The sequence below is a fragment of the Urocampus carinirostris genome, chromosome 4 (genome assembly GCF_059441175.1).
Source record: "Urocampus carinirostris isolate Australia breed hairy pipefish chromosome 4, RoL_Ucar_1.0, whole genome shotgun sequence".
Lineage (NCBI taxonomy): Eukaryota > Metazoa > Chordata > Actinopteri > Syngnathiformes > Syngnathidae > Urocampus > Urocampus carinirostris.
The window spans coordinates 94,669-118,867 of record NC_142352.1 but is presented as its reverse complement, the minus strand read 5'-3'; the positions used below and the strand labels follow the sequence as shown (position 1 = coordinate 118,867).

Below are 24,199 nucleotides of genomic sequence, written 5' to 3'. Positions count from 1 at the left end.
AATTATTTAAGAAAATAAATCTGCCCCGGAGTGGAAAATATGGTCTCTTGTCCGTCTTTACACAAAAAGAAACGAGCATGCATTTTTAGGTGAATGAAGGCCATGTTTGGTTGATGGAGTCAGATAACTCATTGGAACAATTTGGTAAAGGATACATTTTAATAGTTTATTTCCTAACAGAGTGTATAGATTTAGGTTTAAAACCCACTTCCATGAAATAGCGTATATATAATCTTGAGCTCAGGAAGCGGTCAACTGGACATTCTGTTATTAGCTAGATTTTGTGTTAAGGATGTCTGTGTATGGTTTGTACAAAAGCCTTTGAGACTTCTTGTGACGAAGGGCCCAAAAAATGACAAACGTGACTTCACTTGACTGGGGAGTGAAAAAGACAGAAATCTACGTCAAGTGAGCTAGGTGGCGGTAATGCGCTAAAGTGGCAGATGAAGGCCACCGTCAACTCCAAGAAGAGGAAGAGGAAAAGGAAGGCTTCGTCTTCGCCGCCACATTGCAGCTAAGAAGAAGGCTGCGCTCCCCAAATCGGGAACAAGTCGCACTTGGCGACATTTTCTACCATTGGAGGAAAATATGGACGACGACGTGGAAGTAATGGACGTGGACGAAGACGGCCAAGTCATCCCGGAAGTGGCGCGGCAGCAGCAACCCGACATGGCGCCCGTCGGCTTTATGGGTATAAACAACAACATGGTGGAACGTTGAAGCGATTTGGTGCCGCCATCTTTTCTGGCAAGAAGTAAAGCGAACGTTTTAGACGAGTTAACGGCGCGTTTACGTTTAACTCTTCAGAGGAAAAAACAAAACATTTCACGAGCGCTAGTTGGCCGTGGACGCCTCTGATTGGTCAATCGCCGTACACGTCACACACTTGCAACAAGCATTCGTGTGAAAGTACACTAGTCGAGAAATGTCTTCTTACGTCTCTACTCTCAAGTCATGTTTATCCGTATAGCCCTTGATCACATGGAGACTGTTTTTCTTGTCCTTATTTCTATATATACATTCTACGACAAGTAATAACTTCAATAAACGTATTTTAAAGGTTTCACAAAATAACGTCAATACTACACAAATTTGTGGACATCGAGGGGAAAAAGAAATATTTTTGCAAGTGCTTGTGTTTTTGTTGCTTGCTGCACTCCAGTAAAGCAAAATGAAACACATCATGGATTTCATGGGAAGTTTGCGTGTTCTTCCCGTGCTTGTGTGGGTTTCCTCCGGGCACTCCGGTTTCCTCCCACATTCCAAAAACATGCGGAGGGATTGTTAAGCCAATCAGAATGCAGAACACCATACACAATGAAAATCGGCGTCTTAGCGAAACCGCGATACATAGATAGATAGATACTTTATTCATCCCCGTAGGGAAATTCACACTTCCAGCAGTCTACCCCGTTGTTTATTAACAGATTAACATGATGCCCTAGGGGTGCTTGTAGCGGAGTGGATGGCGTCACGCCAGTCCAAAAGTTCAACATCCCTGCGGCAGATGGAAAACTTTTCTTTGTGAAAATCCAGGGATACACCACCTCGTGTTAGCAAGTCCGCCTACTCACCGATTCCCCCCGGCTTTCGTGTCTCTGTTTAGCGGCGTTGACGCCGGATAGCTCCGGGTGGCTACACGTTAGCGTCCGGAATGCTAAACGTGAGCCACGTTTCCGCAAAACACAGCAACTGCGCTCCCTGTGCGCTTCGATGTTTTCCACCAGCGCTCGATGATTTTATTTGGTCGTGAGTTCGCATTTACCATGATTACGGATGGTACCGAAGACTTATAACGCCACTAGCCGCTTCGCTAGCTCTGGCTCCTCTTCCACGATAGGCCCCTTCATCACGCCGGCACGAGAATTCTTCAGGGCAAGGAGTTGAAATTCCTTGAATACATGCATTTTTTGTGCGCTAAAACCCATGTCCCATAGGATAGAAGTAATCCATAGTGTAGTGGTCAAAACGGGAAGAAAAAACACCGAAGATAGGAGCAGACAATAAAACAACAGGGCAGCTGCTGGAAAAGGCAACCGCTCGTGGCAGCGCCGCTTTGAACTTTAGTAATAGAGGGATTACTGTGGTATAAACACCTGGAAACTTGCCTTTATTTTGTCATCATTTGCTCTTTCTGTTGAAGTCGTCGTTCGCCATTGAATTTATGCAACGACGTTAATCGAAACGCAGATCATTTATACATTCCATTTGCTACTATCGCGAATTTCCACAGCGTCGTTGACCGCAATTGTCTGTCTTTGATTTGAGCAGGTGATCTTTTGTGGACGTACGGTTGGCACCTGGCCTTGGCTGTGCTGCTGGTTGGCGCGCTGCTCCTTTACCTGTCCAAGAGGAGGCGCCACTCCCCCGACAATGAGCCCTCCCCGCTGCAAGGTGAGCACTTAACGTTTCACCTTCGATGAGTTTTCCTTTTTGTTAGTGCTAAGTTCATAGTATAGTAGACACTCAAAATATGGAGAGAAGACATCATACACCTTAAAAAGCAAAATATTTTGTTTTTTTGGAGAGAAAGAGACATTCCATCATATTTGAGGGCTGCAACTCACCATTTTTGACAGTTCAACATACTTTGATGAATACACACACACACACACACACTGGGATTTAGGGAGTTTTCTTACTGGTAATCTACAGGGGAAACTTGACGAGAACGCAGAACAAAACAAGGAGAAGAAAACAAAACCAAAAATAAGATAGAAGTCGGGATCTTGACTGTCACCATTTGGATAGCAAAACCATGTTGGCCTTATATTTAGTGTAGATAAGATTTCAAGCAACTGGGCGGGATTTTGTCATTTGATGGAATTCCCCCTAAAGTCACACCGGTCCATACCTGACACCATGAGATGGACTTTGGTCTCGGTTCTGTGCCGGTGCCGGCGGCGTGCATTTCTGATGTCTTCGCTAGTAGAGCGGCGGTCCTGTCGTCTGTAGGCCCGGTCTAAACCAGGAACACTGCTTGGCGTTAGAGCCGGGGTTCTTTGCTGAATCTCTCCATTTTGGCCGCGGGCCTTAACAGGCACCGACGCCGGCTGAGCAAGGCTCTCCCGTTGCCCGCTTTTTTGGGACTCGGTCAGAAGCCTTTTGGTTGCTTACCGGCCGGGATTTGGTCCGGTGCTGCTTGTTTGGCCGGAACCTGGCCTGCTGGCTTCCGAGAACTCTTTCGGCCTCTTGTAAACCAGACTTTATCTGTTTTCTTTCAAACTAAAATTCAGGTGCTGAGACTCTGGGACATCGTCAAGGCGATCCGGAATCTTTTATCGTTTTACAAATGTGGGTTAACGCGTCACGCCCAGTTGTGACCAGATTGTTAGACCGCAGCAGTCGAAGTAGAACATAGTATTCTGACACCGTTTCAACATTGCAAAACGGAATTCTGACCCAACATTAATTTATCTACGATTTACATAAGCTCATTTTGATCTCCGGGACAGACGTACTGATGAAAAGAGCCGTATCTGGCTCGCGAGTTGTAGGTTGCCTACCCCTGATGTGAAGGGTTCATAATCATCGAATGATAAAGAAATGCGACAAAACTACCACTGTTGAAATACTACAAAAAGTCTACAAAGGTTTAACCAAAATACTAGTTTGAAAATACTTCAAAATAGAATAGAATAGAATATGCCTCTATCGTCATCGTTACAACATGGATATGCTGTGACAACGAAATTGGACGACTCCAGTTTCACATTTACAGTGAGGATAAGGAAACAAAGAGATAAAGGAACAAAGAACTAACTGACTTTGTTGTAAGTAGGCTTTGTTTTCCTTCTTGGGGGGTGGGGGGGGTGCAGGGGGTAGTTAGGGTCAAACAGAGTTGCTGTTTTGGGAGGTGTACCCGCCTTTGGCAACATGAGGTGGACTAATTCATTAAACTGCGGCTCATTTTTCTCTTGCGCTTCTCTCGCGTGCCGGATTGAAATCTGGGCGTGCCCGATTCAGCTCGCGGGCTGCACTTTTCCCACGCTTTTAAATGGAGGCGGGGGCTTCAAAACGGCCCTGTGCTGCGGCTTTGAGAGCCCCAACGGCTACCGCGTCCCTTTTTGTTTTTGTGACACGGCGCGATCTCATTGGTCAGACGCGGAGGCGGTGGCCAGGAGGCAGGAGGCCATGATGGCCGCCAGGACTAAGATGCAGCTGGAGCAGGACAAAATGGCTGAGGTTTACAGGGAGAAACGCAAGCAGGTGAGGCGCGCCTCACACCAGACACCTCTGCCCGGCACCTTTGTCACCTGTCTGTCCTCGTACGTGTCGCCCTCTGTGTGTCATCTGTATGTTACCTGTCTTTCGCCTGTCTTTCGACTTCACGTCATTTGTGTGTCACTGGTGTGTTGTGTTTCTGTCCTTTTTGTGTATTACCCGTCCGTCGCCTTATGTTTTCCCCGTGTGCAAATTGTGTGTAGCCTTCCCCGTCGCCCTCTGTCACGCTAGCGTGTCACCGGTGTGTTCTATGCGTGTCACATGTCCCCTAGCAAGAAGAGGAGAAGCGGCGTCAGAAGATCGAAGAGTGGGAGAAGATGCAGCAGGGAAAGAGCTTCAAAGGATTTTCCAGGCGACTGCAGGAGGTCAGACCCCGGCCCCGCCCACACCCGTTTGTCGCCAACCGCTGCCGATGGCCATTTTGCTTTTCGCGTCGCGTGTAGAGGAGGACGCCTTTCCTTTGTAGGAAATGGCGCCAACGGTATCGAGTATCTAACGTACTGAAAACATTTAAGAGGCCCTTCTAGAGGAGAAATGAGTCTATGTTGGTGCCAACGTGATTCACATAATACTAAACAGAAGCAAAACTGCAAAAAAAGTTTCAGTATTTGTACCTACTAACTTACCTTGTAAATAGTCTTGCTTCTTCATACTGAAAAAAAAACCGACTGGGCAACTATTAGGCGTCAGGAGCTACATCGGGTTCCAAAATATAGACTCATACGTGCAGACATCTAAATGATACATATCTTTTAATGTTTGTTTTGAAATAGGTGACTTTCATCAAATTGATCTTGACAATTTAAGCAAAAGAATATATTATTAGGACCCTGTTTTAGGTACTACCTTTTGTATTTAGTTTCGTAGTAATACTGTAGTTGTGTTCTGTTATGATTTACGTCATATTTCTGTTGGATTTTTGCATGATTACTCTTGTATTTTTTTAGTACAACTCGTTTTATTTTCATAGTGTTTCTCTATTATTTACATCGTCGAATTTTGTAGTGCCTATGTAGTATTTTTGTGGTATCACTGGACTTAAAAAAAAAAAAAAAGAAAAACACTTCAATGGAATTACCATCTGTGTAGAATTTTGTAGTATTTCTGCTGTGTTATTTTTGTACTATTATTTATTTTTATTATTTTTACTATTAAGTTTTTTTTAAGTATTTCCATAGTAGTATTTTAGTAGTATTGTAGTATCTTTTTAGGTGTATTTCTGTAGTGTTTTTGAAGTAGTTTCCTTCTATAACTAGTTGTATTTCTGTTGTAATATTTCTTTAGTGGCATTTTTGTTGGCGTCAGGGGCTTCATTAGGGCGGCAGTAGCTCAGGAGGTAGAGCTCGTCCTGGGATCAAGAGATCCCAGTTCGAATCCCGGCTCGTCCGTGTTACATGTCGAAGTGTCCTCGGGTAAGACACTGAACCCCTAATACCCCCAATAAGCAGGTTAGCGTCTTACATGGCTGCAATACAAGGCCGCTATTGGGAAATGTGGAGCACATTGCAAAGCGCTTTTGGAAGTCATTGACTTGAAAAGCGCCATAGAAATGCAGATCGTTTCATTTCATTGTTTTGTAGTGTTACTTTAGGAGTATGTATTTTCATTTTATTTTTTTCAGAATGAAAGCAAAATAATATAGGCAGTTTCTGTCCTTAAGCACTAGATTTGACATATAGTTTTGTAGCCAGGTTGCAATTTTTCCGTAGTAGTCTTTTTGTTGGAGACACACAAAGGGACGACGGGGACAGGTTTTTTTTTTTTTTTTTTTTTTTTTTAATCAGTCGTACTTTATTTAGGATTGCAGGTATTGTCATTATATTATGAGCTTTATTCCTGCTTTCCCACACATCTGATCGGAGGATACCAAATAGCACCGACCCCGCCTCCACGATTACCATTCGATCGAGTTTGACGGTTTATTAAGCCCCGCCCTGAATTTGTGTCGTCCAATGGCAGAGCAGCGAGGACGACCCCTCGGCGGCCGCCTCAAAGAGAAGCAACAAGACGCCGTTACGCGATTCAGGTGAGACTTCCCGTTGGTTGTCATCGGCGATGGGCGGAGTCTGCGGCCACGCCTAACTTGCGACGCGTTGTGGTGCTTTTCCAGATTACAGTCCTCTGAGCGGCGGGGGCGGAGCTTCGTGCTCGTGGAGGCCCGGGAGGCGGGGCCCGTCCTCGGGCGGATGAGGTTAGCGCCGGCGCTAGCTTACGCTAGCGCTCACTGGCGGCCGCCCCGCCCGCCCGCGCGGGCTAGCGGCTAGCTCCCCGGAAGGAAGGAGCGCCTCTCTCGCTACACTCAACCCGACCGACTCCATCCAAATTTAAAGAAATGCCTTCCATTTTTATACCTCTCCTTTTCTCCCCCATTCTTCTTTCTGCTCTTTATTTACTTCTTATTCCTTTCATCTTAATTTTTTTCCCCTTTTTTTTATTTTTCTCTTTCCTGTCTTTCCCCCCCATTCTTTTTTTTTTTTTTTAGTCCTTTATTTGATTTGATTTTGTTTTCTACTTCGTTTTTTCCTTTTCTTTTTCATCGTATTTGAAAAGCGAGGACCGATCCCTAGGACACGAGGAGCAAAAGGGCGTGCGCCTCAGGACCCGAAACGGCGCCGCCCGCACCGAGAGGGAGCGAGCGGATTGTTTGCAGAGAGTGCGGTAATCCCCTAGGGGGCGCCAGCAGCCGCCGGCCAGAATGACGCCGCGCTCGGAAACGGTCGCCGATCAGCGAGCGAGGCCGATGATTGGTCGGCGCCGGCCGGGGCCGCTGTCTCGCCACCGCGTGCCACATATTTGCCCCCGCCCTCCCTATTTTGGCCCCGACGACGACATCCGTTCGGCGGTGAAGCTGGCTTAGCGTGGGGCGAGCTAACCCCTTCTTCTGCTGAATGGAGAGGGCGGGCTCAATGGAATGGGCGGGATTTGAACAGGAAGTAATGCCCTTTTCCAACCTTAAACGCCCAGAAAAGAAAATGTTCTTATTTTGATGCAGCAATAAAGGAAATCTTTCAACTTTGGAGTCTGCCTGAAAAAAAGTGTGGTCATTTAGCAATCTCTTGGAGGTGGAAAACAATGATTCTCATGTAGTGGGTTTTACATAATTCACCCACGGAACCATTGTTTAGTTAGCGAGTTCCTAGGGGGACTCTTAATTCGGCCGGCTCGAGCCGCTCTCTTATTTTGTTTTGTTATTGCAAGTTTAACTGTCATTAAAGCAGCTTTCGTTGGCACCTTTGTTTGACACTCCGCCTACGACTCCCGTCTCTGCTCGCTACACTCACTTTTTTATTTGTATGCTTTAGTGCGCTTTACAGCTACGTTACACGTGTACTAGAATGACAATAAAGTAGATCTGAATCTGAAGACGGGAAGAAAAGTGCACGAATGAGCGTGTCCTAGTGGCGAAAAAACGCTACCGCTGGTTTCATTGCATTTGCTTGTGAGCGCTCGCTTCTTAGCTTAGCACCGTTTACATCTGCCGCAGCGAGGTCATTTCAGACCTCCGTCCATCATCTGCAGCGCTTCTCAGTAGGGTCGCGGGGGTGCCGGAGCCCATCCCAGCCATCCTCGGGCAGTGGGCAAGGGACACCCTGAACCGGTTGCTGGCCAGTCGCAGGGCACCCAGAGACAGACAATTCACTCGCTCATCCACCCTTAGGGAGATTTCGGTTTGGCCAATTAACCCGACGTGCATGTTTTTGGAATGTGGGAGGAAACCCACGCAAGCACGGGAAGAACATGCATACTCCACACAGGAGGTTCGATCTCATGACCTCAGAACTGTGCACCACTGTGCTGCCTATTTCAGAACTCTTTGTGGGAAAAAGAAACTCTACTTCCATGCTTTTGTTTTTAGGGCTTGCGCCTGGTATACATCCACGGTTACTTGATATTGCAAGACAGTTCATGAGACATTGTGTGGCAGCTTAGTGGATGGGTGCGAAGTGTGCAGCTCCGCAGTGCAGAGGTCCAGGGTTCAATTCCAGCTGCAGCAGAGGAGTTTGCGTGTTTTCCCTGTGCCAGGCACTCCAGTTTCCTCCCGCATTCCAGGTTGGTTGGCAGGTTGAATTTGTTCCGAAGCGTGTGAGTCAGCTGTCTGTCTCTGTGCGCTTCGTGACCGGCTGGCAAGCAGTTGGGGTGGCCCCCTATCCACTGCCCTGAGATCGTTGGGATGGGCTCTGGCACCCCCGTGACCCTACCGAGGATAAGCGGTGCAGACAATAGATGGGTGAATGGAATTGCATAAGACATTGTGTATTAAGCGCGTCCTAGTGGGAAAGAAAAGCAGGAACAACGCTGCTTCCGGTTATGACGCGAATGCTTTTGCTTTTGAGTGCTCTTTTCCGGTTTAGTCCTGTCCACATCTAAAGTGACTTGATCTCGCGAGACAGTAAAAAGTGACGAGTGCTCTTTTTCCCCAGCGGCCGTGAACGCCGCTCGAAAACTCTCCGGAGGAGGCGCGTTCACGCGGCTGGCGGAAGGTCCCGAGCTCTCTTCGGCTGCCGTGCGCGCGCACGTCAACACGACGACGCGAGCGCTTGAGACTTTTCCGCTTTTCTCCACTCGGTCACCGGAACCGAACCGTTCCGAACTTAGGCGGAGCCAGTCTCGTTTTGGCCTCCTTTTTGGGGATGCTCCGAGAAGAGGAGGAAGGAGACGAAGCTCGGCCGACTCTCGGACTTTTTAGCGAGCGCCTTTAAATTGGACTAGAGCCGGGATGGCGCCTCGGAACCGGAGAGCTTGGTTCGGCGTCCTTTTGGGTCTGGTACTCGGCTTCACTTTGGCCTCCAGGCTGCTTTTGCCCAAGGCCGCCGAACTGGCCCGGACCAAGGCCGGTTCGCTCTCCGCCTGTCGCTCGTGGACGCCGAGCCGCGGCGGTTCCGCCGAGGCGGCCTCGCCGACCCCCGAACCCGGTAACGACGAAGCCAGCGACAACTTTTTGTTCGTGGGCGTCATGACGGCTCAAAAGTATCTGAAGAGCCGAGCCGTGGCCGCACACAGGTACGTTCCCCCGAACTCGGCGCGATTTCGTCGCGTTTGATGGTCCCCGGAGTGCCGTGTCTAGTCTCGTCGCATACATAGCAATGAGGAGAAAGACTCTTCTATCCTTTTCGAATTCCCCAGAAAATACTCCCGTTTTGGCCAACACGCGACTTATTTGCGACCAATAAAAAGAGAATGAAGTAGTCAAATACAGGACGGGATACACGTCTCCAATGACTCTTCACTCGAGGCAGGACACAAAAGCAAATCGTTGAGCAAATCCACTAGCGAGAAACGACCAAAGCCAAGAGAGATAGGTGAGAAAATCAATGACAAAAAGCGCAACGGAACACAAAGCAAAAATGAAGACATTGGCGTCATACTAAATGACTGAATACAATACCAAGTACAAACACATGAGAAAAATGACCAAATACATGACTCCGTACGCAATGGGAAATGGTCTGCATTTCTAGAGCGCTTTTCAAGTCAATGGAGATATTTACAATTTGCTTCACACTAGCTCATTCACACACAAACCAACCAATAGCCGTGTCAGCCATGCAAGGCTACTGCCTGCTATCGGGGGCGTTAGGGATTCGGTTTCTTGCCCGAGGACACTTCAACAGATGAGAAAAAAACTAGGAATCGAACCTACGACCCCTCGATCCCGAGACCAGCGCTCTACCGCCTGAGCGAATGCCGCCCAATCTTTCTCTCGCTTCAGTTTCTTTTCAGTTTGGAGGAGTTGTTGAGTTGGAGATTGAACACTTCTAAATACATCAGAAAATCAAATAGCGATCAAATACACAACAAACGAGAACTGAATAGATCACAACATTCACGACTCAAAACATGACAAAACTTAGAAAATACAAGAGCAGAAAAATGACAAAATAAATGACAAATGATTTTTTTACAAAATGACAAAACAAATGACAACATTTACAACTCAATAGATGAGTCATGTTTATTTGTGACTCCTTCAATCCCAAAGAGTCTCAAAGGGCTGCCCAGACCACAGATGATTGCAAACCACAAACTATCATGACAGCATCCCCTGATCTAAAATCTACATGAGGGCAAATAATACACATATTATCAACATCAAATATAGGTTATTCATATGAGAATAGAATAGAAGTGTGTTTTAAGCTTAGATTGAAACATTTCCACTGAGGTTGCAGATCCGATCTCAGGGGGAAGAGCATTCCACAGCACCAGGGCCCTCAATAGAAAACGGTTCTTGGCTCTTGGGATCACGGGTAGACCGGCGTTTTCAGAACGAAGGCTCCGGACCGGAACATAGGGGGGAATAAAATCTGAAAGACATGAGGGAGCAAGTCCATGCATGATTTGGTATAATACCAACAGAACCTTCAAATCACATCTTAAGCTAACAGGGAGCCAATGCAGGTTAGCTCAAAGCGGGGTCATGAGAAAATATAGAAAAAAATATGACCAGAAAAATGAGTAAATATATGAGTAGATACTCTATATATTTACAACAAATAAATGACCGGCTTGACGACAAATAAATGAGCGAATACGCAAAAATATACCGCAAACGCATGACAATTGATAACCGACACGACTCAATATATGACAATACACAAATCGACTTGACGACATACGTCTCGTATTTTCCGCACTATAGGGCGCACCGGGTTATAGGGCGCACCCCCCAAAAATAGTTTTTGGTCCTTTTTTTGACATGTATAAGGCGCACCGGATTATAAGGCGCTACAACGGGAACGTGGACAAAACAGTCAGATGATTCAGTCCAACTTCTTACCCCCTTAACATTCCCAAAGCTTGCAAAGAAGCAAATACGTGTCGTAGACATGTGCGGATGCGGTGTCCGTACCATGTCACTCAAATGCATCCTTCCATCATTCGGAAGGTTCAAGTCTTGGGATTCAAGAAATGCCAAACATTTCTATGTTTCTATTTTCGCTCACAACTTTACTGTGCATATGACAATAAACACTTGGAATTGAGTTGAATTCACTCAACTCATCACAGCAACATCAAGATCGTTCTAAAACAAGATACCGGGAAAATATAAAGCCGCATAGCTCACCTAAGTTCTCACGTTCAATAATGATACGCAATCATGGTCTTCTTACAACCGTGAGTGAAGTAAATCCAGGAGAGTAGAATATTTACAAATACAGACTAATGAAACATGTTTCTTTATAGCGTACTTTAGCAAGCTTGCTATGCTATTGTTAAACTCGGCCGATTGCAGGGTTTGTTTTGGCGCTCTAGCCAATCCGAGGCTCCGAATAACTTCAGCCGATAGCGATCGATTTAACGGATGTTTGACACATCTTTTTCGGCCAATTGCAGGGTTTGTTTCGGCCCTCTAGCCTATCCGAGGCTCCGAATAACTTTAGCCAATAGTGATCGATTCCAATGATGATTGACACATTGGTTAGCCATTGAAACGCCGGTATATAAATCCCAGCATACACCGCGGACTACTCCGCGTTCGGGGGGAAATCGAGTCGGCGGCTGTTGCGTACGTTGCGAGACCTTGTGATTTAATGTTGAGCCATATATAAGGCGCACTGTATTATAAGGCGCATGGTCAGCTTTTGAAAAAAAATAAGACTTTTAGGTGCGCCTTATAGTGCGGAAAATACGGTACATGAGATCAATGACAAAAGTAGAAATATACAAGAATGAGGCTAAAACGACTTCAAACGTGACAAATACAAAACGATGAAATGACAAATTCATGAGAAATGTGCAACAAATGAATGACATACGATACAAGCCTAAATAAAGAAGAAAATTCTCAACTCAATACATGAGAAACATTGAGAAATATCCTGAGCCGAAAGATAAGAAAATACACAACTAAATACCGATCGACAACAAATATAAGCGGATACGCGACAAATAATCAACAAAAAATGAATGACATACGATAAAACACAGGACTAAATAACCAAATTCTCAAGTAAGACAAAAAATGACACGAGAAATGGCCAAAATGCAGGAGAAAAAGCGAAAACGTCGCCGCGTACTTGTGGGAAATCCGGGCTTTGTGGTAAAATCCGCCTTCTGGGTCGCTCAGGACTTGGGCCCGGAGCGTACCGGGCCGCGTGGAGTTCTTCTCCAGCGAAGGTTCGGAGGCGGACTCCCCGCTCCCGTTGGTGGCGCTGAAGGGCGTGGACGACGCCTACCCGCCCCAGAAGAAGTCCTTCCTGATGCTGAAGTACATGGCCGACCACTTCCTGGAGCGTTACAGTTGGTTCATGAGGGCCGACGACGACGTCTACGTCAAGGGCCGCCGCCTGGAGCCCTTCCTGCGCTCCCTCAACAGCAGCGCCCCCCTTCTCCTGGGCCAGACCGGCATGGGGGCCCGGGACGAACTGGGCAAGCTGGCCCTGGGGCCCGGACACAACTTCTGCATGGGCGGCCCCGGCGTGGTCATGAGCCGCGAGGTCCTCCGCCGGGTGGCCCCCCACCTGGGACGGTGCCTGGCCCAGATGCACACCGCCCACGAGGACGTGGAAGTGGGACGCTGCGTCCGCAGGTTCGCCCGGGTCCAGTGCGTCTGGTCCTACGAGGTAGGCTCGCCCCCGACTCCTTCCCCGTGCTCGCCCCGGGGGGACTTCCTGCCGCTCGTGTCGGAGAGGGGCTGGTGGGGGAGGGATCGAGTGAGAGGAAGCGAGACGGGGATAGTGTGGGGGAGAAGGAAAGAGATGGAAGGAGACAAGGAAAGGTAAAGAGTGATTAAAGGGGAGGGAGCGAAAGAGTGAGGAGAGACAGGTGGGAAGCGAAGAAGAGAGACGAGGGAAAGCAAGAGAGTGAAAAAGGGATAGTGAGGGAGAGAAGAAGAAAGAAGGGGGGGTAGGGGAAGGGAAAGTAAGGACACGGGGGGAGACAAGGCAGGGAGCCAAAGGGGAAAGACAGGGTGAGGGAGGGAAAGAGTGAGAGGGGGCAAGACAGGGATAGTGTGGGGTAGAAGAAGAGAAAAGGGGGTTGAAGGAAAAGAGAGGAGGGACAGGGTGCAGAGGGGGATAAAGAAGGATATGGATGGAGTGACATGGGGGAAGGGAGGGGGTGATTAAAGGGGAGGGAAGGAAAGATTGAGAAAAGGGGGGGCAAAAGAGGGATAGCGGAGGGGAGAGGGCGATACGAGGGGGAAGAGAGTCGTAGAGACGAACTCGCATGTATCAGTGGCGATCATCGACCCGTCTCAGGTTTCGTTCAGGTGCTCGAAACGCTTGAATTTTACGGTTTTGTTTTCAAGGTCGTGAAAATGCTTGAATTTGGGTAAAGTGCTTGAAAATCCTTGAAATTCTTTCCATTGCCACGTTTCGTAGCTTTCTGACTCGATTGACAAAGTTTTTAAACGAGGGGGGAAAAGTGTGTGTGAAAATGACGTCGACGGTGGCTCCAGTTCTTATCGTATTGTCATGCGGAGCATCCAAGATGACCGCTTTATCATATTAGTCAAGGGAAATGGGTTTATTTCCAAACAAGCGTTTTTTTTTTGGCTCGGCTCGTAGAGAAGAGCCAACTCTTTTGGCTCCCAAACGGCTTTTCTCATTTTTGTGTTTTTTTTCAAATCACAAAACATGACGCACCAATAGATTCAGTGATTCGTCCCTGCAAAACACATGAGCTAAAAAGGAAAAATAGCAAACGTCAGCTAGATGCATGCAAAATCATCTAAAAAGTCAACTGGATAAGAGTTGCTGAATAGCTGAAACGCTGTGAAGATCGCCATCTACAAAGCTAAAAAAATTGCCAGACAGCAAGCCAAAAAAAACGGCACATTTTTGGATCATTCGCTTTATAAAACCAATTCATTGAAAATAGGTTTGTTGGATTTTCGGTCAAATAAATAAAAAAAGAAGCTGAATAAATACATGTGTTTATTATCTGAATAGATTTTCATTCTATTCTCTTAATAATGATCAATACCTGAATGGATTTGTTTTGTCCATGAAGCCCTTAAAATGTCAAGTCCCATTTCTTTGTTTGGCCCTTAATCAAAAGATGTCTCAATGGACTGCACAGGTTGCAATAACACCATCCCCTGACCTCAAACCAACATGCGGGCAAGGAAAAACTCAAAACCTTTTGTGTCATTCGCGAACGTACCGGCTCTATGAGCCAGCTCTTTTAGGGGCGGCAGTAGTTTAGGAGGTAGAGCGCTCGTCTTGGGATCAAGGGATCCCAGTTTGAATCCCGGCTCGTCCGAGTTACATGTCGAAGTGTCCTCGGGTAAGACACTGAACCCTTAATACCTCCAATAAGCAGGTTAGCGCCTTACGTGGCTGCAATGCTGCTATTGGGAAATGTGGAGCACATTGTAAAGCGCTTTGGGAAGTCATTGACTTGAAAGCGCTATAGAAATGCAGATCATTTCATTTCTCTTTGACCTAAACGACGGGAGCCGGTTCCCCGCTATCCAGGAGCTGGCTCCCTTCTCGTGCAAAGAAAAAAAAAAAACCCTCACTTCGAGAAAGTTATGTGTCATTCGCAAGTGTGGCAATTCTATAAGCCAGCTCTTTGATCTAAACGACAGGAGCCGGTTCCCCGCTATTCAGGAGCCGGCTCCCTTCTAGGTCTGTGCCGTTTGCATAGAACACAGCTGTAAGAATAAAGTGAACGGAGTGAAAAACTGGAGCCGGCTTCCCGCTCATCACCAGCAAGCTCGGTTTGAGACGGTTATGTGTCATTTGCAAACGTAACGGCTCTATGAACCGGCTCTTTCTATCACTTTTTCTCTAGGGAAGGCGCATGCGATCGCTCAATATGTGCGGTGTCGCCTTTAAGAGCGCAATAAGGAGAACAAAAGGAAAGGAGTAAAAGCAGGACCCGTTTAGATGATATCGGATCATTCTGTTCATAATGATCCATTATTATGATTAGTCATCTGCAACCAAATATCTTGAGCCAGCTTAGCGGAAAGAGCTAACCCTCACCGAAAAGGGAGCCCCGGTTCCCGTCACGCCGACCCGAGCAAATAGTGGATTCGGCTTATGTCGGACCCTCGCGGGAAGTTTGCCAATCGAGCAAGAGGCAGGGTGGTGAAGGCGGCCATTTCTGTGCTCCGAAGTTTCTTCCCCGCTCACTATTTCACGGGCGGGGGCGGGTTCTCACGTGGAGCGCGATGGCCACCCTCGCTCGGCACGCTACACGCACGCTGAGAATCCCGGACGTTTTTTTATTTTTTATTTGACCGCTCGGCCCTCTCGGGCCCGCGTGCGGGGGGGCTCGCAGCGGGCCCCTCCCCCGATGCCTCTGAGCGCCCGGCCCCGACCTCCCTGGCCGCTAACATCCAATTAGCGCGGCTTTGCGGCTAAGCGTCTTAAGAGTCGGGCCGCCTTGGCCGTCTCTGCGCACGCGGCCGTCGTGGCGCCATCTGCAGGTGGCGGCTTCTAGACTCGAAACGGCAAAAGTTGTCTCCTGAAAGGCGTGGCGTCGTCCCATTCTGACAGCGCCGAATTTTCTTTGTTGTGGGCCGCGTGGAAGCCGGACAAGCGGGGGGCCTTGTCGCCAGCTTCACAAACTCCCGAACGTTGACGCTTTTCGAGTTCTGGCCCAGCGTTGGCCCATTTGGGTTAGGCTGAGGATTTTGGTTACGATACGGCCAGGGCTAGGAAACCCGCGGCTCGGCGATAAAACGCTATCCGTGCGAGTTCAATTCTGGTGAGCTCTATGTCGGGTTTGGCGTGTGCTTAGCCAAAGCATGCCGTTGGCTCCAATTTCCATAGGACACGCTTTTCTCTACAGTTTACAGTCACCAACAGACCCCATTTTGGCTGTACGCTCGCTAAAGAATATGGATACGCAAGCTCATTCCATAATGCCTGTTCACTGTTGAGACACTTCATGATAAAAACCCACAGAACAAACTCCAAAACGCTTGCCAAGCACACAGAACAATTTGATGAGGTGAGCTATTCATACACAGCACGCTTCCCTCTCTCTCCTACGTGTCCACTGCACTGAGGGGAAATACTTCCTTCAACGTTTAGGGTTTCTTTGACCTAAAAGAGGAAAGGATTGAGGGCTAAAGGGTTAGAGGGGTAGCTTAAGGAATAGAATAGAATAGAATAGAAAGGGCTACTTTGATTTGGACTGGAAAAGTAGAGGGTTAGGATGTCTTTGGTTTGCGCTGGAAGGATCGGGGGCTATCGGGTTAGAGAGTTAGGGTTACGGGTCTAGGCTAGGGTCGAGGAAGTCGGGGCTTCTTCCGTTTCGACCGGAAAATCTGGGGTTGGCGTGAAAGCTCTGCAGCAAAAGTGAGCGTGAGCGGCGGGTGGCGTGGGAGGACCCCACCCAGCCAATTGCCAAAGTCGGCCACAAGAAGAGAAGAGGCCTTCCCTTTTTTGTCGGGCGTGGACGCGCATTCCGCCGTCTTTGCCGCGTGGGCGAGGCGCTAAGCCAGCCGACGGACGGCGTGGGCGTGCGGTCCCGCCCTTGTTTTCACGGGAAAGCCGCAGATGACGGCCGTGGCTTTTCTTTTGACGCGCTTGATTCACATATTTAGGCACCTTGTCATTTCTTTCAATTTTGATTTCGTTGTGTCGTTTGTCACTCCCGATTGTTCTTCAAACCAGAGGGGCGGGTCTTTTCACCGATCGGACAAGCGCGACGCTTCCCCTCAGTAGGGTCGCGGGGGTGCCGGAGCCCGTCTCAAGCTATCTTCTGGAAGGGCCAGGAGACTCCCCCAACTGCTCGCCAGACGGTCGCAATACATGAAAAAATACACAAAATCAACAAAATAAATGATAAAATAAACTGAAATGAGTTAATACACAAAAAGATAACAAAGTACACAAAATAAATGACAAAAATACATCCCAAAAATACACAATACCCGACAAAATGCAAGACTCAAATAATGGATCAAATACGAGACAAAATACAACAACTAAATGATAAACAGCAAAATATACTTTAAAATACCCGACAATTTATATATATATATATATATATATATATATATATATATATAAATGAATGATAAAATGACAAAATGCTGTTCGAATTTAAACTATAAAAATGTACCGTTTTCCAAATTGTTGGAATGCGTTATCTGACTCCATTAACCAAACACGATCTACATTCATCCAACAATAATGCGCGTTCGTTTTTTGAGAGAAAATGACCATGAGCCGGCATTTCCACACGGGGCGGATGGTTTATTATTCCTAACAACAGATCTAAGTGTCAACAGGAGACAGCCCCTATCCAAGTTGCCCGGGATCATTTATACATTTCAATAAACAAATCAAAGACATCCTACTTTTCCTTATTGGCTATGTGTCATCTGCAGCTAACTTTAGCCTTCTCTTATTGGCTCTCGTCTTCCCGCAAGATGGCGTCTCAGCTACTCCCACGGGCGTGCCAAGGCAGTTTTTTTGTGCCCAACAATCTCTGGTCGTCCTGCGTCGGCACACCCAGGCATCCTGTTATCAGAAGTGTCCCAGACAAAACATCTGCCGTTTATACATTCCACACAGCCTGCCCTGACCTTTTATTGTACATTGAATTAAAGCACAGTCAGTAAATATCTTTATTAGATTAAACTAAATACATGTAGTCAATCGCATAAAATCCTTTATAGTCAAATGTATAACATCGTTTAATACACAACAAAATTTCTAAACGAATCAATATTTTGCATCCATGTCCTATTTAGATGCGACATGATCGATCGACATGCGGTTTGATTTTAAATGCGTTTATTTGATGCTCTTTCTTTCTCCGCGTGTCAAGATGCCTTCTTCGCCTTTGGAGGGCGACAAAGTCGAATCATTCAAACCTGATATTCTTATCTATTCAAACACCCCAATGACAAAATATCTGTCTTTTTTTTTTTTCTATGTATGCGCGGCCATGTTTATCCTGCAGCTTTCTTGTCTTCTCACGTATATTGTTATGCCTTATCATCGCATAGTTTGCGGATGAGTTGTCCGTGTGAGTCGGGTGCGTCCGAAGGGAGCGCCGACGGTTCCGCATTCTTCTCTTTTTATTTCTTCGCTCGATTAAAAACAACAAAAACAAGTCTTTGTTTCCCTTTCCGCTCGGCGGCTCTTGTCGCTTTCTTCGCTTTCTTTGCTTTCTTTGCTTTGTTTTCCGACGCCTGTTTTTTTTCTCCCCTCCGTTGTATTCCTTTTTTTATATTTTTCTGTTTGCAAAATGGAAAGAAACAAAATCAGGTTTGGCTTTGTATTTTTCCATGTGCTTTGTAGCACCGGTGTCAGGTTGCACAGCGTGATACAGCCACATCGAGTGGTCTAACGATACGACCCGTCCCTTTGAAATCAGGGGTGTCTTGTCGGCCGGACAAGTTGATGAGAGAGAAAAAACAAAAATTAACGGCCACAATACAACGAGAAACAATCAAAGAAACGAATCAAAAAGAATCTAAAACAATGGACAAAATTTGACCAAAAAGAGAAAACAGGAAATGACCAAAGATGACCAAAAATTGACCCCGAAAAAAAACCCCGTCACAAGATGGTTTGGAGCTGTAATGGAGACTGAAGAGCAGAGGACAGAGCACGAAGCCTTGTCTTAGCATCTTTGAGACATTGTTGCCCACACGTATCGTTTGACCAAAGACGGTCTTGAAACAACCAACTAAAATTGACCGGGGAATGACCAAAATCAGACGTGAAATGACCCAAATCATGGGGAAAAAAGGGACCCAAAAACCAAGCCAAATTGTCCAAAAAACAAAGACTGGTGTCCTTTCAGATGCAGCAGCTGTTCCACGAGAACTACGAGGCGGACAAGAAAGGTTTCATCCGCGACCTGAGCGGCAGCAACATCCGGCGGGCCATCACGCTCCATCCCAACAAGATGCCCGCTTACCAGTATCGTCTTCACGCCCACCTGCTCGCCCAGCGCATGGCCGCCCTTCGCCAGCGGGCCTTGCGTCTTCACCGCGAAGTGCTGCAGATGGCCAAGCTGGGGGCCGGCGGGGCGCCGCCGGGGGCCGAGGACCGGCGGCTGGGGGCCCCGCCCTCCTTCATGCGTTACCGCCCCCGCCGCCGCCCGGACGTCCTCCGGTGGGATTTCCTGGACGCCAGACGCGTCTTTTCCGCCGACGAGGGCGCTCCCCCCCGGCGCGGCACCCACGCCGCGCAGAAACGGGCCCTGGACGACATCGTCCTGCAGGTCGGTCGGCCGTCCCCGTCTCGAAAGAGCCGTTTCCGAGAAAACGATCGAGCCGTTCCTGGCTATATACGTTGAATTTATTTGACCTAGAATCGAGGTTGAGGGCACTGAATGAACCGGCAGGGTGAGCCAGAGGTCTACCGAGAGTATTGCTTTCATCTTTTATTATACATCTGTAGAGGCCGGTCATCTGCCGGAACAAAAAAAAAACCTCGTCGTACCGAAGCACGCTTTTGGATGCCCGCTGTGTTTTTATTTTTTATTTTGAACGGTCCATCTGGCGACTTCCGTAACGCGATAATAAAAGGGAAACGAAAGATAAGCGAAGGAAATAGATAGGGTCTTGCCAGAAGAGTCTTTCGAAGGAGTCTGTAGCAGGAATGTATTTGTACCGAGGGATTCCGCTGACAGAAAGGCGGACAACGTATTCTCTATCCCTATTTATTAGAAAATGTCATGTTTGCTCTCCTAAAGAAAGCATATCATTTTCCACGATCAAACCTTTGAAAAAAAAAAACCCAGGGTGCGACTAGGGAGTGACGCAAAATGACAAATCGAGCGTCAAAAAGGCATCATTGAATGTCAGTCATGGGAATTCCAGCTCTTTTGCTCGAGGTGGCTCTTAGGGCTCAGCTGGCTGTTTTGCCGTGGAAAGTGATCAATACTCGAATCGATTTTTTTGGTCCATGAAGCCCTTGAACTAGGATTTTTAATTTGAATTTCTCAAATAAAAACGTATCATGCTATTCCTGCATTGTTAATAAACGATGACTGGCTTAATTATTGGAAGTAGAGTCTGAGCCAATGAGCCAACACCGATGAGCTCTTTTCAGAACAGGTCTGCAGGCAACACGGGGGTTTTCAGGGAGCACTCTGGTGCCCGCCGACCCTACCTTGGAGACCCCTGCTCTATACCATGATCAGACTGATGAGCAACAGTAAAACAGTAAATACAAGAAATCGGATGCGCATTTGGTAACGTACGTGGCGGAACTGAAACGAAAGTATTTGAACAACTCCTGTTTGTTTTTGGAACTGCACGCATTTTATTTTGAAAACGGCACAATCTGGCATCATGCTCCAGCTCTCCTTTAGAGACAAACCTAGGCGTATAAAATGTACTTTGCGTGTCGTTACAAGGTATCGGGGCGAACGTTACTCGAATCTCACAGAGGCGAGTCGGACCCCGTTTGGTCGGACGGGCCGACGCGCTTTCTCTCGAGATGTTCACGCGTCACCGAGCTCTCGCCACGATACGCGAATCGTCTTTGCGAATGGTCTCGAATGTCTTTATCCAACTCGACACGTTTTGGTACTTGATAGTGACAACGGATGGACCGATATAGGTTTTTCGCCGATACCGATAATTAGTTTTAAGAGGTGACCGATATCCGTTTGCTGTAAAAGCTTCAAAATTGGAGCCAGAAATGTTTGAACCTGCTAAGAAACCAGAAATATTTGTTATACATTGAAACAAGACTTTTAATAGCTCCCTGAAACCTTACAGTAAATCAATTTGAATTTAAACACATCTCCCGTGACTAATATTTCACACGGACCGAAAACTCGCAGTGCAGGAAATACGCGTCGAAAGGTACATCGGAACTCGATAGCTACCTGATTTTTTTTACGATTCATAAATATAAAATGAAACGTGACTTCAATTGACTTTAAAAAAAAGTGCATGGAATTATCAACAAAGCTGGAGGATTTGAAAATAGGGGTGCTCCTGTTTTAGTGCCAGACTGACCAACTTGTTTTATGATAAGAGCTAATCTTTCCGTCAAAACAAGTTAAAGACGCTTTTTGTGTTATCTCTTAATCGCAAACGTGATTTTTCTATCACGGACGGCGGCACGTCGTCACATGTTGGCTGAGCTGCCTCTCTCTCATGCTTCAGTGGCTCCGCCCCCGGTCGTTTTTTTCAATCAGAAGAGTGGGTATCGGGAGGGAGGAGTGGGAGAAAAAGAGGGAGAGTCTCTGACGCATGAAACGTAATCTTCGGCTCGTCGACTCAAGAAATGTAAAAAATGCCAATATCGCATCTGTCGACTTATAATATCGGCGCCGTCGTTTTCGCACGTCGGCGCTCGAGAAAGACTCTCGGCAGAGATGATATTTAGGTAAGACGCCTCACCCTGTTGGAAAAACGCGTCCAACGGACTATTTGGTGGAGTCACGTCCGGGCCCTACGCTAAATGTGGCGTTTGCCCCTCAGGTGATGGAGATGATCAACTCCAACGCCAAGACCCGCGGGCGCGTCATCGACTTCAAGGAGATCCAATACGGCTACCGGCGCGTCAACCCGCTCTACGGCGCCGAGTACGTCCTGGACCTTCTGCTGCTCTACAAGAAGCACAAAGGCAAAAGCATGACTGTGCCCGTCCGCCGCCACGCTTACCTGCAACAGACCTTCACCCGGGTCCACTTCCGAGAGGACCGCCCCGCGGAAGCCCCGGCGCCGCCCTCCTTCCCGGAGATGCCGGCGGCCTTCCGGGCGGAGGACGGCGCCGAGCGCCGGGACGAGAAGATCAACGTCCTGGTCCCGCTCTCGGGCCGCTACGCCGCCTTCGCCCGCTTCATGGCCAACGTGGAGAAGGTTTGCCTGATCCCCGGAGAGAACGTCAAGCTCCTGGTCCTGCTCTTCAGCGCCGACAACAACACGGAACGCGTCCGGCAGGTGGAGCTCCTGCGCCGGTACCACATCAAGTACCCGGGTGCGGAGCTGGAGGTCCGCGCCGTTCCCGGCCCCTTCTCGCGGGCGCTGGCGCTGGAGGCGGGCACGGCCGCTTTCCACAACCGTTCGCTGCTCTTCTACTGCGACGTGGACCTCCTCTTCGACGCCAACTTCCTGCGGCGCTGCCGGGCCAACGCCCGGGCGGGCGGCTCCGCCTACTTCCCGGTGGTCTTCAGCCAGTACGACCCCCGGTTGGTGTACGGCGCCGAGGGGGCGGGCGGCGCCGCCGACCCCTACGCCCTGGGCGCCGAGGCGGGCCTGTGGAGGAACTTCGGTTTCGGGGTGGTGTGCGCCCACAAGGGGGACCTGCTGCGGGCGGGGGGCTTCAACACCTCCATTCGGGGTTGGGGGCTGGAGGACGTGGATTTGTTTGACAAGTTCCTGCGCTCGGACGGCGCCGTCCCGTTTCGTAGCGTGGACCCGGGCGTGGTGCACGTGCACCACCCTGTGGCGTGCGACCCCCTACTGGACCCTAAACAGTACAAGATGTGCCTGGGGTCCCGGGCCTCCTCTCGGGCCTCCGTCCGGCAGCTGGCGCGCATCTGGTTGGACAGGAAGGGCCCGCTGCCCGCTGTTGTCTCGCGCCAGGCGGCGTGACGCCCGCCCGGCCAATCCCACCCGGCCACGCCCACCCGGCCACGCCCACCGACGCAAAAAAACCTTGCTCCGGCTCGTATTCTCTTTTCCTTTATAACAGGGCCGTCAAAAATGCGGCTCGCGGGCCGAGACGTGGGTCTCCAACTCGATCAGGTTGCCTTTTTTAGATGTTTTTTTCATTCTTTTCAGTCATGTGTACTTTCTCGGTTTCTCCAGTTTTTTTTTTCCCTTTTTGTTTGTGACAGGGTGTCAAGGATACAGCTCGCGGGCCATATCAGACCCGTCGACAGATCTGATCTACAGGGTTCATACGAATACATTTTCACGCTGTGTTTTCAAGATTTGAAAAGTGCTTGAACTTTTGTTGAAGTTCTTGCATATACTTGAAATATAAACACTGAAACCGTCATTCCAAACCCTGCCAAAAACCCAAAGAATGCTTCAAAACCCTAGTTTGTTATGGGTGCCTAAAGTCCTTGAAAATGCTATCACTTTAACGTTGCGTTCTCAAGGTTTGAAAAGCGATCCAATTTCGGGCAAAGTGCTTGTAAATGCTTGAAATGTTTGCCATATCCTGGTTGACCGCGCATTTAACGGAGACAAAAAAATCGATGACGCCCCACACCTGCTTTGCCGTGGCATTTCTTCTTCCGTCGTGACTGACGGCATCTGGTATTAGTTAGTAGGGTGTCGTCACGTGAAGCGCCATTGCGCCCTGGATGGCAGGTGAGGAGACCAAGATGTTCCTGGAGAAATTGGCTTAGAGAGTGAATTTGGATCTTCCGTGTCATGACCTCATGAAAAATGTGTCATGTCCCCGGCAATGTCAAGGCGCAACCCTACGCCCTTGAAAGTGAAACGAGCTCTATCCTGCCCCAAAATCTGTCCTATTTAGGAATAGGATCTAATTTGACGCGCTAGAATTTGGAGCTGTAGCTAAAAAAAAAATTCTCCTTTCGTAAATGGTTGCTTCTTTTCTTTGCGAGACGATCTGTAAGCAAAATAAATAGGATTACAAATGATAAGTATTGACATCTGTTTTTTATTTTAAAGGGACAGTGTGTAATATTTACTGCCTACTCGCGGTACAAAAAGCTTTCATTCAGTATAAACACACAAATATTGATTTAAATACGAGGCAAAAATACGTGAAAAATCATAGCAATGTTCATTTTACGATAAAAAATCATGGGTGCGGTCATTTGTTTTTATTTTACACCTTGTTGCCCTGTTGGTCTGCCGTCTTGTTGCTTGCTGTGGCACTGCTTTTCCTTCGCGTTAGACAACAGTGCCACCTCGTGGTGGAATATTACACACTTCGGCTTTAGACTTGCTTTTGTTTTTATATGAAAGGAAATGTCCCCAAATGTTTGAATATTTGCTTCGTTGTTGGCACGAAACTCACAATACACCATTTTCATTTCAGACACCTCTTTGATTCTGGATACAAATTAAAAATGGCTATACAAACAAACATGACTCGTTTTTGAAAACAGT

General features: G+C 47.9%; 2 protein-coding genes across 2 annotated transcripts; both read left to right on the top strand.

Annotated features, from left to right (window-relative positions):
* The first annotated feature begins 418 nt into the window (after nucleotides 1-418).
* Nucleotides 419-7,243, top strand: selenos (selenoprotein S). The gene is made up of 6 exons (XM_088333362.1): nucleotides 419-691; nucleotides 2,272-2,394; nucleotides 4,103-4,209; nucleotides 4,497-4,589; nucleotides 6,184-6,250; nucleotides 6,335-7,243. Exons 1-6 carry the CDS (start codon nucleotides 589-591, stop codon nucleotides 6,418-6,420), a joined length of 579 nt encoding a protein of 192 aa, XP_088189488.1. The 5' UTR covers nucleotides 419-588; the 3' UTR covers nucleotides 6,421-7,243.
* Nucleotides 7,244-8,687: 1,444 nt separating this feature from the next.
* On the top strand, nucleotides 8,688-24,176 carry chsy1 (chondroitin sulfate synthase 1). The gene is made up of 4 exons (XM_088333356.1): nucleotides 8,688-9,225; nucleotides 12,293-12,788; nucleotides 18,946-19,368; nucleotides 21,587-24,176. The coding sequence occupies exons 1-4, from the start codon at nucleotides 8,942-8,944 to the stop codon at nucleotides 22,700-22,702; spliced, it is 2,319 nt and encodes a 772-aa protein (XP_088189482.1). The 5' UTR covers nucleotides 8,688-8,941; the 3' UTR covers nucleotides 22,703-24,176.
* Nucleotides 24,177-24,199: the final 23 nt, after the last annotated feature.

What these genes read in the sequence shown, in the direction of transcription:
- chsy1 (XM_088333356.1), top strand. Translation starts at nt 8,942, where the DNA reads ATGGCGCCTCGGAACCGGAGAGCTTGGTTCGGCGTCCTTTTGGGTCTG. An exon ending in CGAGCCGTGGCCGCACACAG is followed by an intron (nt 9,226 to 12,292) that starts GTACGTTCCCCC and finishes TGGGTCGCTCAG; the next exon opens with GACTTGGGCCCGGAGCGTAC. An exon ending in TGGACGACATCGTCCTGCAG is followed by an intron (nt 19,369 to 21,586) that starts GTCGGTCGGCCG and finishes TTTGCCCCTCAG; the next exon opens with GTGATGGAGATGATCAACTC.